The sequence below is a fragment of the Nyctereutes procyonoides genome, unplaced genomic scaffold, assembly GCF_905146905.1.
Source record: "Nyctereutes procyonoides isolate TBG_1078 unplaced genomic scaffold, NYPRO_anot_genome, whole genome shotgun sequence".
Taxonomy (NCBI): Eukaryota; Metazoa; Chordata; class Mammalia; order Carnivora; family Canidae; genus Nyctereutes; species Nyctereutes procyonoides.
This window is the reverse complement of record NW_026575126.1, coordinates 68,099,064-68,117,602: the sequence shown is the minus strand read 5'-3', so window position 1 is coordinate 68,117,602 and position 18,539 is coordinate 68,099,064. Positions and strand designations below refer to the sequence as shown.

Here is an 18,539-nt window from a genome sequence, read left to right as displayed (position 1 = left end):
GGCCTGATCCTAGAGACCCGAGATCGAGTCCCATGTCGGGCTCCCTGCATGGAGCCTGCTTCTCCCTCTGCCTCTCTCTCTCTTCTCTGTCTCTCATGAATGAATGAATGAATGAATGAATGAATGAATGAATGAATGAATGAATAAATATTTTTTTAAAAAGTCAATGTAGAATCCGCTAATTTTTCTATATAAAACCAAGAAAAGCATTTTTTTACACCATTCTTTTACTTAAAAACATTTCTCCCCCAGTTTTATGAGAGGTAAGAAAAGCACTCCCACATCGTTCATAATGCATCAAATTGTCTCCAACCTAGGGAACCACAAGGTTTTTATGCCTCCCTTCCACCTTAGCTTGGGGTCATGAAAGTATGAGGAGGTCAAGGGAGGCCAGACAACTGCTTATTACATTCTATTAATTCTTGTCTACAGCCAGGTTAGCCACAAAAAGAAGGTCTCCACAGCAAAACCATTTCAATTCCTGTTTAATAATTTTCATAAAACAATGAAGTTACACATAATTACAAGAGTGGTAAGGTCTGGTCCTTAAATGGTCTTTTTTTTTTTTAAGATTTTATTCATTTCTTCATGAGAGACAGAGAGAGAGAGAGAGAGAGAGAGAGAGAGAAGCAGAGACACAGGCAGAGGGAGAAGCAGGCTCCACGCAGGGAGCCTGACATGGGACTTGATCCCAGGACTCCAGGGTCACACCCTGGGCCGAAGGCAGGCACTAAACCACCGAGCCACCCATGGATCCCCAAAATGGTCTTTTTCCAGTTAGTATCACATGGGTATCTGTTGTCTGTGAGTACCCTGATGCTTAATAAAGCTTGTGCGCCAGATGAAAGATTTTCCGCATTTGTCACATCTATAGGGTCTTTCTCCGGTATGAATGACCTCATGACGATGAAGATTTGCCTTAAAACTAAAAGTTTTTCCACATTCTCTACATTCAAAGAATTCCTCCTTGGTATGGGTTCTTTGATGCTGAATGAGATCTACACTTCGGCTAAAGGACTGTCCACATTCACTGCATTTGTGAGTGTTCTGTTTAGTATGAATCTGTTGATGGCTCAAAAGGGTCGAATGCCGACCAAAAGCTTTTCCACATTCAAGACACTTATGGGGTTTTTGTCCACTGTGGATTAACTGATGTCGAATAAGGGTTGAATTCTGACTAAATGTTTTTTTGCACTCACTACATTTATAGGGTTTTTCTTTGGTATGGATCCTCTTATGTTCAATAAGATATGCCATCTGGCGGAAAAATTTTCCACAGTCATGACACTTATATGGCTTTTTTTGAGGGTGACACTGTTTATGGACAATAAGAGTAGACTTCTGTTTGAAGGCTTGCCCACATATGTCACATTCAAAGGGATCCTCTGATGTGTGAACTCTTTGATGTCGAACAAAATTAGCCTGACGCCTGAAGACTCTATCACATTCACTGCACTCATAAGATTTTGCATTTGTAAGAATTTGCTTATGCTGCAAAAGGAATGATCTGTGATTGAAAGGTTTTCCATTTTCCTCACATTTGCCCTGCTTCTTCCTTGTTTGAGCATTCTGAATTTGAATAAGGTGGAGGTTTTGAAGGAAGTCCTTGTGACATTCATCACCAATAGTAGGGAATGTGAGTCTGTAAATGTCCACCAACTCATTACATTTATGTAACTTTTCTCCAAGTCTCTTGGCCATTTTCTGCTTTACTGATGTCTTACAGGACTCTACATCTTCTGAAATTTTCTGCTTTGGAGTTGGCTTTTTCATCTTGCATCTAGCTTCAGAACCTAATCAAATAAGAAGAAAACAGAAAAATGACCTGTCCTCTGCAGAAGGGAAAAAAAGAAGCCAACTATATGTACTCTAAGATACTTGAATGAAGCTAAGAAGTGCTTGGTTAGTTATATCATCCCACTACATTCTGATTTTTCATAGGACTCCTGGCTTCAATAGCAGAAAGAGTTCTGGACATCAACTAACCAACAGAAAAATGCACAAGTGTGTGCCAGAGAAGTGAGAACTGAACAACCTCATCACCACTAATGGAAAGCTAACTTACTCTGGGTATTCAGTAGGGTCACATAAATGTAGGAGAGGTAGCATCTTATACTCTCTAGACAAGCATGTTTTCAATAATTCTGGGAGAAACAACTCCTTAAAAATGGAAAATGTAATGGGATGCCTGGGTGGCTCAGTGGTTGAGCGTCTGCCTTTGGCTCAGGGCGTGATCTCAGAGTCCTGGGATCGAGTTCCACATCAGGCTCCCCTTGAGGAGCCTGCTTCTCTCTCTGCCTATGTCTCTGCCGTCTCCCTGTGTCTCTCATAAATAAATAAGTAAAATATTTTTTTAAAAATGGGGAGTGTAAGATAGAATAAAAAAGGAACCAGAGGAAAGTAGATACAAAAGCCAATGGACCACAGCAATAGTTCTCAACAAGGGGTGATTTTGTCTCATGAGGGATATTGACAATGTCTGGAGACAGACATTGGTTGTCACAACTGGGGTGGTGCTACTCAAATCTAATGGGTAGAGGACAATGATACGGCTAAATGTCCTACATTTACACAGGACAGCTCCCCACCACAAAGAATTAACCAGCCCAAAATGACAATAGAGTAGAGGGTGAGAAAATATGGAGCAGAAGGATATGGAAAAAGGTAGAAGCAGCAATCAGGACACAGTAAGTAGGAAAAAGTAGATCAAGAAACCTCATGGGAATATGAAAACCAAAATGAAAGCAATGGAACAAGAGAAAACAGGAAGGATAAGTAATGAGGGTAGAATAAGGAATATCTAATTTGGCATAAGAGCTGTCAGACCTGGGCAGCCCCAGTGGCTCAGCGGTTTAGCACCGCCTTCAGCCTAGGGCCTGATCCTGGAGACCCGGGATCAAGTCCCACGTCGGGTTCCCTGCATGGAGCCTGCTTCTCCCTCTGCCTGTGTCTCTGCCTCTCTCTCTCTCTCTCTCTCTCTCTCTGTTTCTCATGAATAAATAAATAAATCTTAAAAAAAAAAAAAAGAGCTGTCAGACCTGCTGCTTCAGAGAAGCACTCTACTGTAAAAGAATGAGGATAAGCTTTGCAGACTTGAAATCAAATCCCAACTACCAATGTACTGGTGACAGATACCTGAATCTTTTCAAAGTATACTTATTTATTTTTAGTAATCTCTACATCCAACATGGGGCTCAAACCCATGACGCTGAAATTAAGATTCACATACTTTACCAACTGAACCAGCCAGATGCCCCTGATTCTTTTAGTTTCTTCATCTGGAAAATGGAGCTAATGGTCACACGTACTACCTTCAGAAGGCAGCAGGGATGAACAAATGGGAGGATATATGCCAAACACCTGGCTCAGTGTCTGGGGCACACAATGGGCTTTATTTCCTGCCTCTTCAGGATTTCCACTCGACTGGGTCCTTTCCTCACCCACCTGGACAAGTACTGGTAGCCTTCCTAGTCCCAGCTCTTGGAAGATCCAGGATCCATGGTTCTTCCCATTGCTCCAGCAGGCAGATCACCTCAGGTTTGGGAAACTGAAATCCTACTCATGGAGAAGTAAACGGGATGTGGTTAGTGAGTTATGGAGAGATGTCCTAGAGCTCAGCTTAACTCCCTTGGGTCTACAGTGGCAAACAGATAAGGACAATAATCAAAAGGGCTGGTGACAAGAGAATTCAGCACAGTCTTTCTGAAAATCTGACAATCTTTACTGAAAGCCTCAACAACATTCACACCTCTAGATGTGGTCATTTCACTCTTAGAGATACAGCCTATGGAACAATTATGACAAAGATTAATCCAGGATGTTCAGCAGAGTTGTATCAATGCATTGCTGGAATTAAAGTAAACATCAACGGAGCAATGTCTACAGCATAGCATGTTAATGTAGTGAAGGCAAAAGTATTAGGCAGATATTAGAAATCCATGTATTCAAGAATATTAAAATAGGAAAATGTTCCCTATATGTTTTAAAGCAGAATGCAGGGATCCCTGGGTGGTGCAGCGGTTTGGCGCCTGCCTTTGGCCCAGGGCACGATCCTGGAGACCCGGGATCGAATCCGACATCGGGCTCCTGGTGCATGGAGCCTGCTTCTCCCTCTGCCTATGTCTCTGCCTCTCTCTCTCTCTCTCTCTCTGTGACTATCATAAATAAATAAAAATTAAAAAAAAAAAGCAGAATGCAAAACTCAGGTGAGTACGATCCAAATTTTGTTTTTAAAAACTATACGTGTGTATATATGTACATAACTATATATAACTATATATATATATATATATATATATGAAAAAGTAAACCAAAATGTTAACAGGGGTAATTTCTGGGCAGTGGGCCTACAGAGGATTTTTATTTCCTACTCTGTTATTGAAAAGTCATTCGGTAATACAAAGAGACTTAAAAGTGCCTGTACCCTTTAACACCAAAATTTTGTATATTCGAGAAGAGTCAGGAATTCATATAAGGATTTATGGTCAGAAACATCCATTCTAGGGGGATCCCTGGGTGGCGCAGCAGTTTGGCGCCTGCCTTTGGTCCAGGGCACGATCCTGGAGACCTGGGATCGAATCCCACGTCAGGCTCCCAGTACATGGAGCCTGCTTTTCCCTCTGCCTATGTCTCTGCCTCTCTCTCTCTCTCTCTCTGTGTGTGTGTGACTATCATAAATAAATTTAAAAAATTAAAAAAAAAGAAACATCCATTCTAACATTATAATATAGAAAATGATGAATGCAGAAGCAAGCCAACAACAACAAAAAAGCCAAACTAAATATCCCCAAATGGAAAAATGATTAAACATCATAGATCATACAACAGAATTACATTATGCTCATTTCCTATATTTATGGAGGCTTTTACTAGCATAGGGAAAATGCTGATACTGTAAATGTTAAGATTTAAACGAATTATAGAATTATACAATGAATATGTTCAGCTACATTTTTTTTAAAGCATGGGGGAGAAAAACTGGAAATAATTCTTCCAAAATATAAACAGCATTATCCTCAAATATTCTCCCCTCCCTGTCCCATGTACCTTCTATGTATTCAAGTCTGCTCTTGTCATCTTTTACAAGGAAAATAGACATAAAAAACTCCAGAGGTGGGTGGACAATCCCACAAGTGGTAGTCAAGACTGTGGCAAGAGGGCAGCCCCGGTGGCACAGCAGTTTAGCGCAGCCTAGGGCGTGATCCTGGAGACCCTGGATCGAGTGCCATATCGGGCTCCCTGCATCGAGCCTGCTTCTCCCTCTGCCTGTGTCTCTGCCTCTCTCTCACTCTCTCTGTGTCTCTATGAATAAACAAATAAAAAATTAAAAAAAAAAAAAGACTGTGGCAAGAATGTCAGTGTGGGGGTCAAAGCTGTGGCCCCAAAAAGCAAGCTATTTGTTAAGGAAATGCCCACAGGAGGGGACTGCATTGGAATAAGACAAAGGCAGGCTCCCCAGAGTAGAGAAACAGAGAAGGTTCAGAAATGTAGTCAGTTAAGAATCATTTCCTGGACACCTGGTGAGGCTGCCAACAAGGAATGAACCCATTTCCAGAGAGAAGACAGAAAAAGACTTTTCAAAAGAAAAAAAAAAAGCTAACCTTTGGAATCCAAATCAGTCATAATCTTTTCAGCTGCTACAGGTCTTATAGATGTGGAGGATGCAGATTGGGGTGGGGGGTGGATTAAACATCTCTGACCTCTAAAATAAAAGGAAACTATTCATTGTCCACAATTCCTTATTTGAAAATCTTGAGGCCAGATGTGTTTCAAGATTCAGAATTTTCCCAGATTTTGGAAAATGTACACTTAGTGTGTATAGTTTCTATTACATACCACCTCCAACAGGGGTAGGAGCTGTACCCTTAAACACACTGGTATTTCTGATGCTAAACAGACAGATACAAAGACCAGGTGAGAAAGATCAGGATGATACATAACTTTCCATAGGAAAAGATCAGGTTTTACCACCTGATGACTTTAGGTTGGGCCTTGCAGCCAAATAAATTATGAAAAAACTAGTTTTTGGAGTTTCTCTGATGTTGGAATTGCAAATAAGGGACTGAGGACTTGTATAGACACTCAAAGCCAAATCTTCAAGCTGAGTCATTACCCAACAAGATCATGTTTCTGTAGTTCTCCAGCATCACATCTCTGTAGAGGTCTTTCTGGGCCCAGTCAAGTCTCTTCCATTCTTCTCTGGTGAAGTACATGGCCACGTCATCAAAGGACAACAACTCCTGAAAACAGACTGATTACAAGCTCGGTTCTTATGATAACTTTGTGAGCTATCATTATTATTCTGTGGGTGAGGTCTGAAGAGGTAAAGGGACTCAGCCAAGCTCATTCTTCCTTCTGTACCACAGGGTAGACAAACTTTTTCTGTAGAGAGCCAGATGGTATTTTAGGCTTTCCAGGAGATTTGGTCTCTGCTACAATTATTCAACTCTGTGGAGGTCGCACAGAAGCAGCCAGGAACAATAGGAAAGTGAATGGGCATGGCTGTGTTCCAGTAAAATCTGACTACCAGGTCCAGGTCAGCTTGCTGACCCTGCTCTTATAAAATATCACCTTTAACAATATATTTCTGCCCTGGTTCCCTTCGAAAAGAGATGGCACATTCAAATGAGGTCACTGAAGATGGGGTAGCATGCAGACTATTCAAAGAAGGGGGCTTCGTGGAAACCAACAAGGCATGCTGAAGCATGTGTGGGGCTGGGTCTGATGAGGAAGCAAGACTGGGGCTTTGCAGCCACTGTCATCCCACAGCAGGGATGCCCTGGGAATAAAACCTGACACCACTTTCCTCCAGGTTTCTGGTTCCCTGACCCCTTCGACCCATTGTCAAGAACCAACTGGAAGCCAGAGGGCAAGACAACCGATTGATGGCATACAAAGGTCAGCCTCAAAGGGCACAAACCAAAGTAGGGAAGGGTGGAGCATACATCAGAGGTATGCTCTGTTTAGTACAATATATAAGGTAGAAGTTTCCATTTGCAACTGTGTTCAAATCCTGTGGGCCAAGAATAGAAGGTGCCTCACACTACTGCAGCCCTTGGAGCAGAGGCCTAGTGTCTACCCACTATGCTCCCTTCCCTTAGGAGAAACTGTATAGCATGGGGGCTCTCTGTGCAGGTTAAGGGCAATCATGGCCCCTCTTTCCTCCCTACCAAGCCTGACTTCCAGGGCTATGGGTTCAAGCTCCCTTCCACCACCATTCCAAATATCCCTCCTTTTACCAGAGCTGCCCTGCACACCTCAGCTGACATTCTCTGATGCTCTATGGAAGGTTAGCAAGCACCGGGGAATAAAATGGCTTAATCTGGGATGCCTGGGTGGCTCAGCAGTTGAGCATCTGCCTTTGGCTCAGAGTGTGATCCTTGGGTCCGGGGACTGAGTCCCACATTGGGCTCCCTGCAAAGAACCTGCTTCTTCCTCTGCCTATGTCTCTGTCTCTCTCTGTGTCTCTCATAAATAAATAAATAAATAAGTAAATAAATAAATAAATAAACAAATAAATAAATAAATAAAATCTTTTTAAAAATGGCTTAATCTCCCACAGAGTTATCTCTATACACTCAGTTTCATAGCCTTTAATGTTGCCCCAAACTCTCGCCCTCCTCTTCCTCCCCAGGGTCTTCTACACGTTTGCCACCCTCATTCTTTGAAGGAACATTTATTGGGCACCAGTAAGTTGCTAGTTTCCAAGAAAGGTTCCAGCTCCTGCTGAGGCCACAGGATACAGCTATTCAGGCTGTGTGAGGCTCAACCCTACAGAATACCGTTCACATCACAGCTGTGTGAATGGGGTCCCCTCGAGTTGCTACATGCACAATCTGTGTGATTCTATAGCAGCTCTGGTCCCTGCTTAGGGAGTGAACCATCCAGGAGGAAAGATGGAGAAGTCAACAAGGTAACAATGCAATGGGAGGTACTCAGAGGGGGCTAGGAGGACACATGGCTCAGCCCACCACTCCCTTCCAGAAGGCATTGCCAGTTATGTCCCAGGAAAGAACCCACAGGACACATGCTCCCTAATTCCTCCCCTGCCATCCCCGCCAGGCATTACCTATGTTCTCACTCATCCCTTTCTCTTTTCCCTCTCTACGAAAGAAGCTGTCCTCCTACCAATCCCTCCCTCTCTGTCTCTGCTTCCATTCCCTTGTGTCTCCCCCAGGGTCTTAACCCAATGATGAGGACTCTTCCTTGTCTAGAACTTTACTGTCTTTCCCCTGTGATACTGTGATTTTATAATAAGAAGTATATATTTAGGGGCACCTGAGTGGCTAGGTGTTTGCCTTCAGCTAGACGATGACTCCCTGAGTCAGGCTCTCCACTGAGTGAGAAGTCTGCTTTTCACCCTCTTCCTCTCCCTCTGCCCTTCCTCTCCACTCTCACGTGTGCTAATAAATAAATAAAACCCTTTTTTAAAAAAGAAATACATATTCAATCTTCATCCTGATTTCTGGCACAGAGCTCATAAAACCCTTGGAATTCATAAGGGCTAAAGGGATAAGAGCAGGAGCATCTCTTCATATCTGGTCTTTTGTCCTTGGTTTCTGAAATAGCTTGAGTCATGAAGGTAAAAGTGTCTCCTTACTCAAAACAAATTGCTTTCACCACACCTGAGATTATGTTAATGAGGTGATCTCTGGAAAGGCCCCAAGGATGGCAGGCTGGCTGCCAAGAGAACCAACCCTGTGATTAGGGGATTTGAACACCCCCAATTCAGAGGAGGGTGAGGGGGCTGGAGGTCGAATCAGTCATCAAAGGTCAATTATTTACTCAATCAAGCCCATGCAATGAGCTTCTATAAACACCCAAAAGGATGGGGTTCAGACAGCTTTGGAGTTGGTGAGGCTGTGGAGTGCTGGGAGTATGGCACACTCAGAATATGGAAGCTCTGTGACCCTCTTCTGTCTGGCTGTTCCCAGGTATAGCGTTTTATAATAAACCAGTAATCCAGTAAGTAAACTGTATTCCTGAGTTCTGTGAGCCACTCTAGTAAATTAATCGAAGGAGGGGTTCATGGTAATCTCTAAATATACAGCCAGCCAAGGCACAGGTGACAACCTGGACTTGCAATTAGCTGGCATCAGAAGTGGAGGAGGGGCAGTCTTGTCAGACTGGGCCCTTACCCTGTGGGGTCTGATGCTAACTTTAGATAGAGAGTGTCAAAACTCAGTGAAATTGCAGCACCCCCCCACCCCCGGTGGTTTCACAGAATTGCCTGATGTGTGGGACAAACCCCAACACGTCTGGTATCCAAAGTGAAATGTAACATGAAGGTAGAAACCAGAGAAACACAGGAGAGTTTTTCCTAAACACTCACTTCTCCTCTAACTCCTTCCCCTTTATCAGCAAAAATCCCAAGACCTCTCTTACCTTTAAAAAGACATTCCTGTGCTTGCCTTCCCCTCTGGTTTCTGTCTCTCTCCTTCCCTTACTGGACCAGGTCCCGGGAGAAGACTACTCTCACTTCCAGTCACTCCATAAGGCACCATCTGGTTTATGCCTCTTCACACCTCTGCACATGCTCCACAGCACCCCTACTCCCGCCTCCTCGGATCACAGGGAAGAGTAATACAGTTCCTATAGGAAGTCAGGGAGGTTTTCACAGAGAAGAGTTTTTCATTCCGTCTCAAAATCCGAATATGTGAGTTTGCCTCTGTACACAGAGAAGAGGTGAGAATAGAGGAACGGAAGAGCACTGTAGACTTTCTGGCCATCAAGGCACGCTGGAGATGAAGCCAGAAGGTGGGCAAGCAGCCAGAGCTTTGGGACTCCTCAGAAAATGCAGACACCCTGGAGCACTACGGCCAAACTGCAATAACTCCAATTCCTTCCCTCCTGTTGACCTTTCTTTCAAAACTGTTATGATGGCTTCCTAACTTGTCTCCTTATTTTTAAACTCAACTTTTTATAATCATCCTCCATAATGTTACAAATTCAATAACTAATCTTCCATTGGACCCTTCAATACCAGCAAATCAGAAACCGTCTCTGTATTGCAAGAATATGTTTACAGATCTACTTTTCAAAAAAACAAAACCTGTAAACTCCTTCAGGTAGAGTTTACCTCCCAGCATAAAGTATAGTATCTGGTAACACAGTAACACTGACAGAACTATGGTAACAGTATCTAAAACTTGCAGAGTGCTTAAAATATAACTAGATAGTATGCAAAGTATTATCCACTGATTTTAGGAAATGCCTTTTTTTTTTTAAAGATTTTTATTTATATATTCATGAGACACAGAAAGAGAGAGAGAGAAGCAGAGGGGGAAGCAGGCCCCATGCAGGAAGCCCGATGTGGGATTCGATCCCAGGACTCCAGGATCACGCCCTGGGCCAAAGGCAGGCACTAAACCGCTGGGCCACCCGGAAGTGTCTTACTTAATACTCACAGGTCTTTGTGATAAGTGGTACTATCCCATTTACAGATAAGTAAACTGAGGCCCAAGGAGTTTATGTAACTGGCTGAAGGTAACATGTCTAAAACAAAGCCAGGGGCAGCCCCGATGGCTCAACGGTTTAGTACCACCTTCGGCCTGAGGTGTGATCCTGGAGACCCGGGATTGAGTCCCGCGTCAGGCTCCCTGCATGGAGCCTCCTTCTCCCTCTGTCTGTGTCTCCGCCTTTCTCTCTCTGTGTCTCTCATGAATAAATAAATAAAATCTTTTAAAAATAAAATAAAACAAAGCCGGGATTTGAACCTGTCTGACCCCAGAGTTCAAGCTCTTTACATCACACCTTCCAAGAAGGAAGAATCCCCAAATTAATAAAGATGGCTCGACCTTAACAAAGGAGTCCAAGCCACTGCTTGGCCGCAGGGACTGTCCTGAGGAAGACAAGGAGAAGACTAGCTCACCTTCCATCCAGCTGCCAGGAATACACCTTCCAAGTCCTGGTCTCCGAGGTGGGGCAGGATCACTGCCATCAGGCTGAACCGAAAGAGAAAAAAAGATAACGAGTAAGGCTAGTTCCAGTTTAAAGCTCTCTCACCAGGCAGCCCTGGGACAGAAAATTCTAAGCTGGTCACAGTCACCACGTTTGGTGCTGAAATAGGTGATAAAGCAAAAGGAGCTGCTAGAACAGTCTTTTCAGGAATTTCTGAAGTTAGCTTAATTTCTAAAGCTTTATTCCAGGGCCCTGCCCTCCCCTGCTCCCTGGAATACATTCTATAGCACCCTATTGAAAGACTAAATACCCAAAGAGACAAGACCATAGATAAAAACAGAACTCTGACCCACAATCTGCAGCAACCCGCCCAGAACCCAAACCACAACAAAGGCAGCAATCAGCCCCACATCGAGATTGGATCAGTAACTGCCAGCTTATCTTAAAATTCTGACTTCCTTCCTACAATCTAGGACCAACAGAGAAAGCCTAATACATTCCCCTACGCAACCACACAGGATGTCCCACTTCTACTTCTTTAACCTGCCCCCAGCTTTCCCAAGTCAACAACCTCCAAACTGGACACATCCGAGCTTTCCTTTTTTTCCCACCATGAAGCTTCCCCCCACCTGCCTTTGAGTCTCGGCCAAACAGGTGATGGTGGCTCAATCCCTTGCTATGGCAGGATCTGAATGAAGAGCCTTCGTTTGCTCTCATTTTGGGGGGAGTTCCATAGGGAGGCGTTCATGTATTTCTTCATCCTACAGGATCAGCTCAGAGAGTATAAAAACGACTTTAGGGCAGTGAGAGAGTTCTGGCTACATGTTACATACAAAGAAGCAACCATTGTCAAAGAGTATTCAGAGAGATTTACTTGATATGAATATTCATGGAATGAGAAACAAACAGCAAACAAGGAGACTTCAAAACCATATGTATAAAGAGACTGAGCCATCAGCTGCCACTGCTCAGTTCATAAAGTGTGTGAGGGGTAGCAGAATATGCTACCCATGATTATTTTGTGCTGTAGGCACTTGAAAAGTGGCAAACAAACACAAAGAAAGGCTTTCTCTGAACTCCCCTTATCTGCTTAAAGACAGATCCCTCAGAAGAAACTCAGCTGTCTTAAATTCCCCTCCCAGGGAAGACAGACTTCTGTCATAGGAGACGAGACGAGATGACACATCGACACTCAGACAAACTGTCATAAACAGTCAGACCTCCAGTATGCTCCTCTAAGGACCCACTCATCTTTCCTAAAAATCATTTACTCTCCTCCAAGAGGCCTACATCCTCTCTCCTCTTTCCCTATTAAGAGAGTATTTAGGAGGATGCCTGGGTGGCTCGGTGGTTGAGCATCTGCCTTCAGTTCAGGGCATTAGGCAGGACTTTGCCCTCTGTCCTGTGTCTCTGCCTCTTTCTTTGTGTCTCTCATAAATAAATAAATGAAATCTTTTTTTTAAATAAATGAAATCTTAAAAAAAAAAGGGGGGGGTATTTAGGTCTGAATTCTAAGCCACTCCAGGAGTTACTCATTTTTCCATGGATATTTCCCATGTATCCATGTTAATAAATTTGTTTTTCTCTTAATCTTTTCCTGCCAGTGCTGAGGTCTCAGCTAAGAACAAGGAAAGAAAATTATTTCTCCGTCCCTACACACGAAATGAGGAAGTACCTTGTTTTCTGTTGTGACTGCTTAATAGAAACTTACAACCCTTTTAGAATAGGAGCATTGCACAAGTTTCCTTGATTCTAGCTACCGGCTGGGAAGCTACAAGGTCACCATGACCAGAAGACAGCTTAAGTGGAAGGAGAGTCAGCACTTTGGGGAAATTGCGAAAGTTCGAGTTTTGGTTTCACAGTTACAGGTGGTGGATCGAAATGTGGTCTGCACCTTGGTTTTTCCTTAACATCGTAGAATCAATATTGTTAGTCTCCCGGCGTTCGCAAGTGATGGGATACAGGTGACTTCTTTCTTTCTTTTTTTTTTTCTTTTCTTTTCTTTTCTTTTCTTTTTTTTTCTTTTTCTTTCTTTCCTTTCTTTTTCTTTCTTTCCTTTCTTTTTCTTTCTATTTAGTGTGTGTGTATGTGTGTGCGAGCACGCGGTCTGCCACAGTAAACCTTGCTTTCTGTAAGTGCATTTTTAAGAAAGTGTCCTGCAACATTCACGTTTCTTAAAAACATTTGGAAGATGCTCTTCAAGCAAGGAGGTACTCCAAAAAAAAAAAAAAAAAATTGTCCTGACTGATGGCTTCAGGATTGGAGAAGGGACCTCAACCCTTTCATGACCTAAACTATACTGTCTGCCGTGAGCCTGGTGCATTTGGAAGCCAGAACCTAAAACGCCACTTTCCCAATAATGTGAACTCCTGAAACGTTCAATCACATCTCCTTTTCCCCTATAACCAAACCAAGCCAAACCAAACCACAGTATTCAGCGGCCATTCATTCATTCATCGGACTTGCCCTTCCTTAAATGCTGAGGACCTGACACCACGGAAAATATTCACAAGTTGACATCCTCAGGAAGACGCTCCGTAAGTGCCCTGTGAGCTCCCGCCCGAGGGTCGGCCGACCCCGGACACCTGCCGTGCGGGACCACCCACCCCTCCCATCACGCTAGCTCCTCTCTCTCCACACCTGCTCCGCGCCTCCGACCCTCCGCGCGCCGCCTCCTCCAGGAAGTCCTCAGTGTCCACCTGCTGCGGCCATCGGGGCCGGGCTCCCCTTATCGAGGTTCCAGGCGGGACCGGTGGCACGGTCGGCGCCCCTCCGCGGACCCCCTACCTGAGGGCGCGAACGCGGAAGAAACCCGCGGCACTTGCCCGCCCTCAGTCGCCCGCGAGGAGCCCAGCGTCCCCGCCGGCGTACCTTCTAGGAAGCGCGGAGGCTTCGGAACTCTCTGGTCGGGTTAGGAGAGCGACCGCCACCGGTCTCACGCACCCGCCGCTCCGCTCGGGGCCAATCAACGGCCTCCGAGGGCGCCGGCCGGGCCACGTGATCTCCAGGCCCCGCCCCCGCCAGTTCCCGCTCTCTCGAGCAGTCCGGAATCTCCCGTACGAGCCGGCTGAAGGCATTAAAAAATCTCTGCTGCTGAGACCGTCGTCTTCCACAGTGAATCAGAATTTCTAGGGGTGGGCCCTCGTGCACCTGGGTATTTCTAAAAGCTCCTCTTGTGAGTGTAGTGGAGAGTGACCAACTTTTTGGAGAGATAGCCCTGGACACAACCCTACCAGACGAGTAACATAGGATGTTGACTCTAATGAAGTATGATACGTAGCTGTTATTTAACATAAAATATGAAAAGTAGGTGTTCATCTGAAATTCTGTCATTCGGAAATTACATGAATGTTACTTAAAGCAATACAGGACTAGTTATCAGTGGCAATTTTTTTTTAAGATTTTATTTATTCATGAGAGACACTGGGAGAGAGAGAGACAGAGACACAGGCAGAGGGAGAAGCAGGCTCCACGCAAGGAGCCGGACGCGGGACTCGATCCTGGAACCCCAGGATCACACCCTGGGCTGAAGGCAGGTGCTAAACCGCTGAGTCACCCAAGGATCCCATCAGTGGCAATTAGTTGTAATTAATAGGAAGACTAAGCTTTGATAGGATTCCATATGTTTAGCAAAGAAAAAAAAGTAACAGATAAAAAAACCCAACAACCCTTGTGTGAAATCGCCCTTTAAGTCTTGATTTCCATTGGCCCAAATACTGGAAACAGAGAGACGCAGAGGGAAAGAGGGATGGGGTGTTTGTTTTACTAACACCGTACTACTTGTTTGACCTGGGACAAACTAATTCCTCTGTATGTTAGTTTCCATATATGTAAAATAAGGAGACTAGTACTATGAATCTTAAGGGTTGTTCTGAGTACTCATACTCTCTTATCCTCCGTTTTGCATTCAACTGTTTCAGTTACCCAAGGTCAATCGCGGTCCATCGCGGTCCAGAAGCAGATGGTCCTCCTTCTGACATATCCTAAGAAGATCAATAGTAGCCTAAGGCTGTATCACAAAGCGAATATTATTCACCTCATTTCATCTCATCATATAGGCATCTTATCATCTCACATCATCACAAGAAGGGTGAGTATGATTCAATAAGATGTTTTGAGAAGGCTCCTGGGTGGCTCAGTGGTTAGGCTCTGCTTTCCACCCAGGGCATGATCCTGGAGTTCGGGGATCGAGTCCCACATCAGGCTCCCTCCATGGAGCCTGCTTCTCCCTCTGCCTGTGTCTCTGCCGCGCTCTCATTCTCTCTCTCTCTCTCTCTCTCTCTCTCTCATCGATAAATAAATAAATAAATCTTAAAAAAAAAAAAAAGAAACCGTTGCAAGTGCTGAGAGCATGAGTACCTATGATGATACTGATGTTGACGTGCTGCAGAATTACCAAGAATACAATTTGGCCAACATCATCTACTATTCTCTAAAGGAATCCACCACGAGTGAGCAGAGTGCCAGGAGGACGGCCATGGACAATGCTAGCAGAACGCTTCTTCTTTTTTTTTAAAGATTTTATTTATTCATGAGAAACAGAGAGAGAGAGAGAGAGAGAGAGGCAGAGACACAGGCAGAGAGAGAAGCAGGCTCCATGCAGGGAGCCCGACGTGCGACTCGATCCCGGGTCTCCAGGATCAGGCCCTGGGCTGAAGGCGGTGCTAAACCGCTGGGCCAGCCGGGCTGCCCAGCAAGAACACTCTGAGATGATTGACAAACTGACTTTGACGTTCGCACCCGCCAGGCTGTCATCATGAAAGAGTTGATTGAAATCATCTCTGGTGCAGCAGCTCTGGATTAATGAAAAGTTTCATCCTCAGATAAGAGGTAAAGAAGGAAAATACAGCCACTGAATTTATTTTTAGCTTACTGCTGTCCTCATCAGAAGAAATTGTTGGTCCGTTGTTTAAACTACTAAAGACAGCAAGATGTTTGTAAATTATTTTACAATAAACAGCTTTCCATAAGAAAAAAAAAAGTAATCTCTACACACAATGTGGGGCTTGAACTCACAACCCCGAGATTAAGAGTCATGTGCTCCTCCAACTGAGCCAGCCAGGTGCCTCCAGACTCTACTCTTAATCTCTCTCTCTCCAGGTTTCAGTTATGAGTCACCTGTGTTCAGCCTTATGCTGACATCTTTGCCCTGGCATTTCAGTTTTATTCTTTTGTAAAAGTAGGCTCCACACCCAATGCAGGGCTCGAACTCACAACCCTGAGATCAAGAGTCACATGCTCTAACAATGGAGCCAGCCAGGCATGCCCCTCAGTTTCACTCTTAACTACTAACTACTTTGGTCTTAGCCACAGGCTCTGTCCCTTTGATCCCTCGTTGGCTCCACATGTATCAAACCCATGCAGCACATGTCCCAAGTCAACCATGAGCTGCTGCCTATTCCAGTCTTCAACCCCCAGCGATTTTCCATAGGATTTCTCAGAAATTTACTTCCTGAACCACTAGACAGTTTGGCTTATCCTTACCGCTAAAGCCATTCTCAAACATCAGCCTCAGTGTGCCATGTTTCCTTCTGGACCCTGTACTATTGGAGCTAGTATCTGTCTGCTTTCCAGTTCTGAGAGGATTTACAGAGTTTTGATCATGCCCTCTAGGACCCCAACCTCTGGTGCGCACTGGTATGTTTTTAGGTCCGAAGTGGCTGGGGATAGACTTGGGAGTCCATGTCCAATGGAGTTTCCAGCCCCAGGCTTGACACCATTCCCCACAGTGGCCTTCAGCCCCAGGCATTCAGAGTGCAGCTCATAGTACTGCCACTCGAGGTGTGTGCCAGCACACCAAGTATCATAAACATCATGGTAGCTCCTGATCCTATAACCTGCTGCTGCAGAAGAGATTTTTCTGGCAGTACCAAGACTCTGATCCTCCTTTCCCTTCAGATGCATTGTACAGGACAAGTTGTAAATCATGGTCACTTGCAGGTTGGAGGTGGGATGGGGATTGGAGTTTAGCAGATTCCCTTATGTGTTTTGGAGCTAAGTTTGTGTGAGTAGACCCAGAGGTCAATACTCTTTCTCCTGTACTGTAGTCCTCTTTTTGAGGACCACCATGCATATACCTCTGTGGTCAGTCTGCTAGTTGTGCAACTAGCAGACTGGTGGGAATCCATGTGTTCCTGCTTCTGGACTTCCCACTATGGAGAGCAGAACCATCAGCAGACTCTGGGGTAGCCTGGATTCCTGGTCTGCAGAATTAGTGTGTCACTTGCTACTAAGGGCCAAGAGGGCAAGAATATGTCCCTCCGTATTACCATTGGTAATCCCCCAGCCATCAGTCTTTGGATTTAGAGAGCAAGAACGGAGTTTAACTGGGTTAAATGGAGATTCTACTTTGTCTGCTTTCTCTTAAACATATGAAATCAGTCACACTGAAAACATACCTGGATCCAAAACACAGTTGTGCCAACTTGCAGTGTGTTAATAAGGAAAACACATTATTTGAGGAATATCCTCTATAACTGCATAAGACAGGTCAATATTTCTATACCATGAAGTTTTCTTAGCAATGAAAATCCAATATGGGCCAGAGGCTATGGCCTTACCTAAATTGGTAGTCGTTTGTCCTGTTTATCTTTCCACACTCTGTTGTTATATTTTTACAAATTAAGACTCTTTTTTAAAAGTTTATTTACTTATTTTAAGTCATCTCTACACCCAACATGGGGCTCAAACTCATGACCCTGAGATCAAGAGTTGCACACTCTACCGACTGAGCCAGCCAGGGACTTCACAAATTAATACTCTTAAGTCTCCATTGGGAAATTCTCATAAGCCTCATGTAGTGGCCATGGGGATGTGCTTTAGGACCTTTGCTACAGGAACAATTGGCCAGAGGCCCTAACTGCCTCACCACATGCCTTATAGGTACTGCTTCTGGGCATTGACTGACTAAGTGCAGGTGGACACTAAGGCAAGCCATCCCTGGAAGGTCTGGGACTGTTTGTCAGCTAACATTGGCTCAAGGTTCCCTGAGGACTTGACTGAATTTTCCTTAACCTGCAGGGCAGCATAATGCTTCCACTGGCCTTCTCTCCCTTCTCCTTCACACAGGGATGTCTTTCATCTTGGGCTCTCCACAGCTTTAAGACACTCCCTCTATTTCCTTTCTCACAGGCATGTCTCCTGATAAAATGCTTGCATGTTTCATCCCATCTTGGCATGTGCTTCTCGGAGGAGCAATTTTCCCAAAGCCTGCATTCTCTAAAGGCCAAGCTATTTCATGTACCCTTAACTTGTTCTCTACAGGAGATTGAAAGCTGATTCATGTATATTTCCATCCAATAAGAGGACCTCTTGGTCCTGGATGATGGGATTATTCTTGTAGTTTCACCCCCGTTCATCTCAGGCACCATCAAGCAAGTACCTGGCAGGGAAGACTATTTACTGCCTCCTATCCATTCAGGAGTGCTGTATTGTTGAACTTGACAGACCAGAAGAGGGAACTGGCTTACTTACTACAATCTTGTGAGGATTTGGGTTAATTTTGCTATTACAATTCTATAATCATACTCTTTCAAACCAGGGGGTAAGAGCAGCAGCCAACAGGCATGCTGGAAGGAAAATAGATGCCTTTTCCTAATATTGAGTAACCTCTTGGAAGCCTGACCATTTAGTTTCTCACT

General features: G+C 44.5%; 1 protein-coding gene across 3 annotated transcripts in view; it reads right to left on the bottom strand.

The window, feature by feature from the left end:
• Positions 1 to 181: 181 nt before the first annotated feature.
• Positions 182 to 18,539, bottom strand: part of ZNF789 (zinc finger protein 789) — a 38,933-nt gene continuing 20,575 nt past the window's right edge. Inside the window, exons 1-5 of one of the 3 annotated variants that reach the window (XM_055339545.1) lie at positions 13,540 to 13,759; positions 10,871 to 10,943; positions 6,113 to 6,239; positions 3,445 to 3,555; positions 182 to 1,793 (exon numbers count right to left, since the gene is read on the bottom strand). In XM_055339545.1, the coding sequence (XP_055195520.1) occupies positions 784 to 1,793; positions 3,445 to 3,555; positions 6,113 to 6,239; positions 10,871 to 10,939 (1,317 nt within the window). In that variant the 5' untranslated portion in view covers positions 10,940 to 10,943; positions 13,540 to 13,759 and the 3' untranslated portion in view covers positions 182 to 783. Of the gene's footprint in view, positions 1,794 to 3,444; positions 3,556 to 4,761; positions 5,702 to 6,112; positions 6,240 to 10,870; positions 10,944 to 13,539; positions 13,760 to 18,539 lie in introns of those variants that run through there. The other 2 variants (XR_008666378.1, XM_055339546.1) reach the window with 2 other exon arrangements.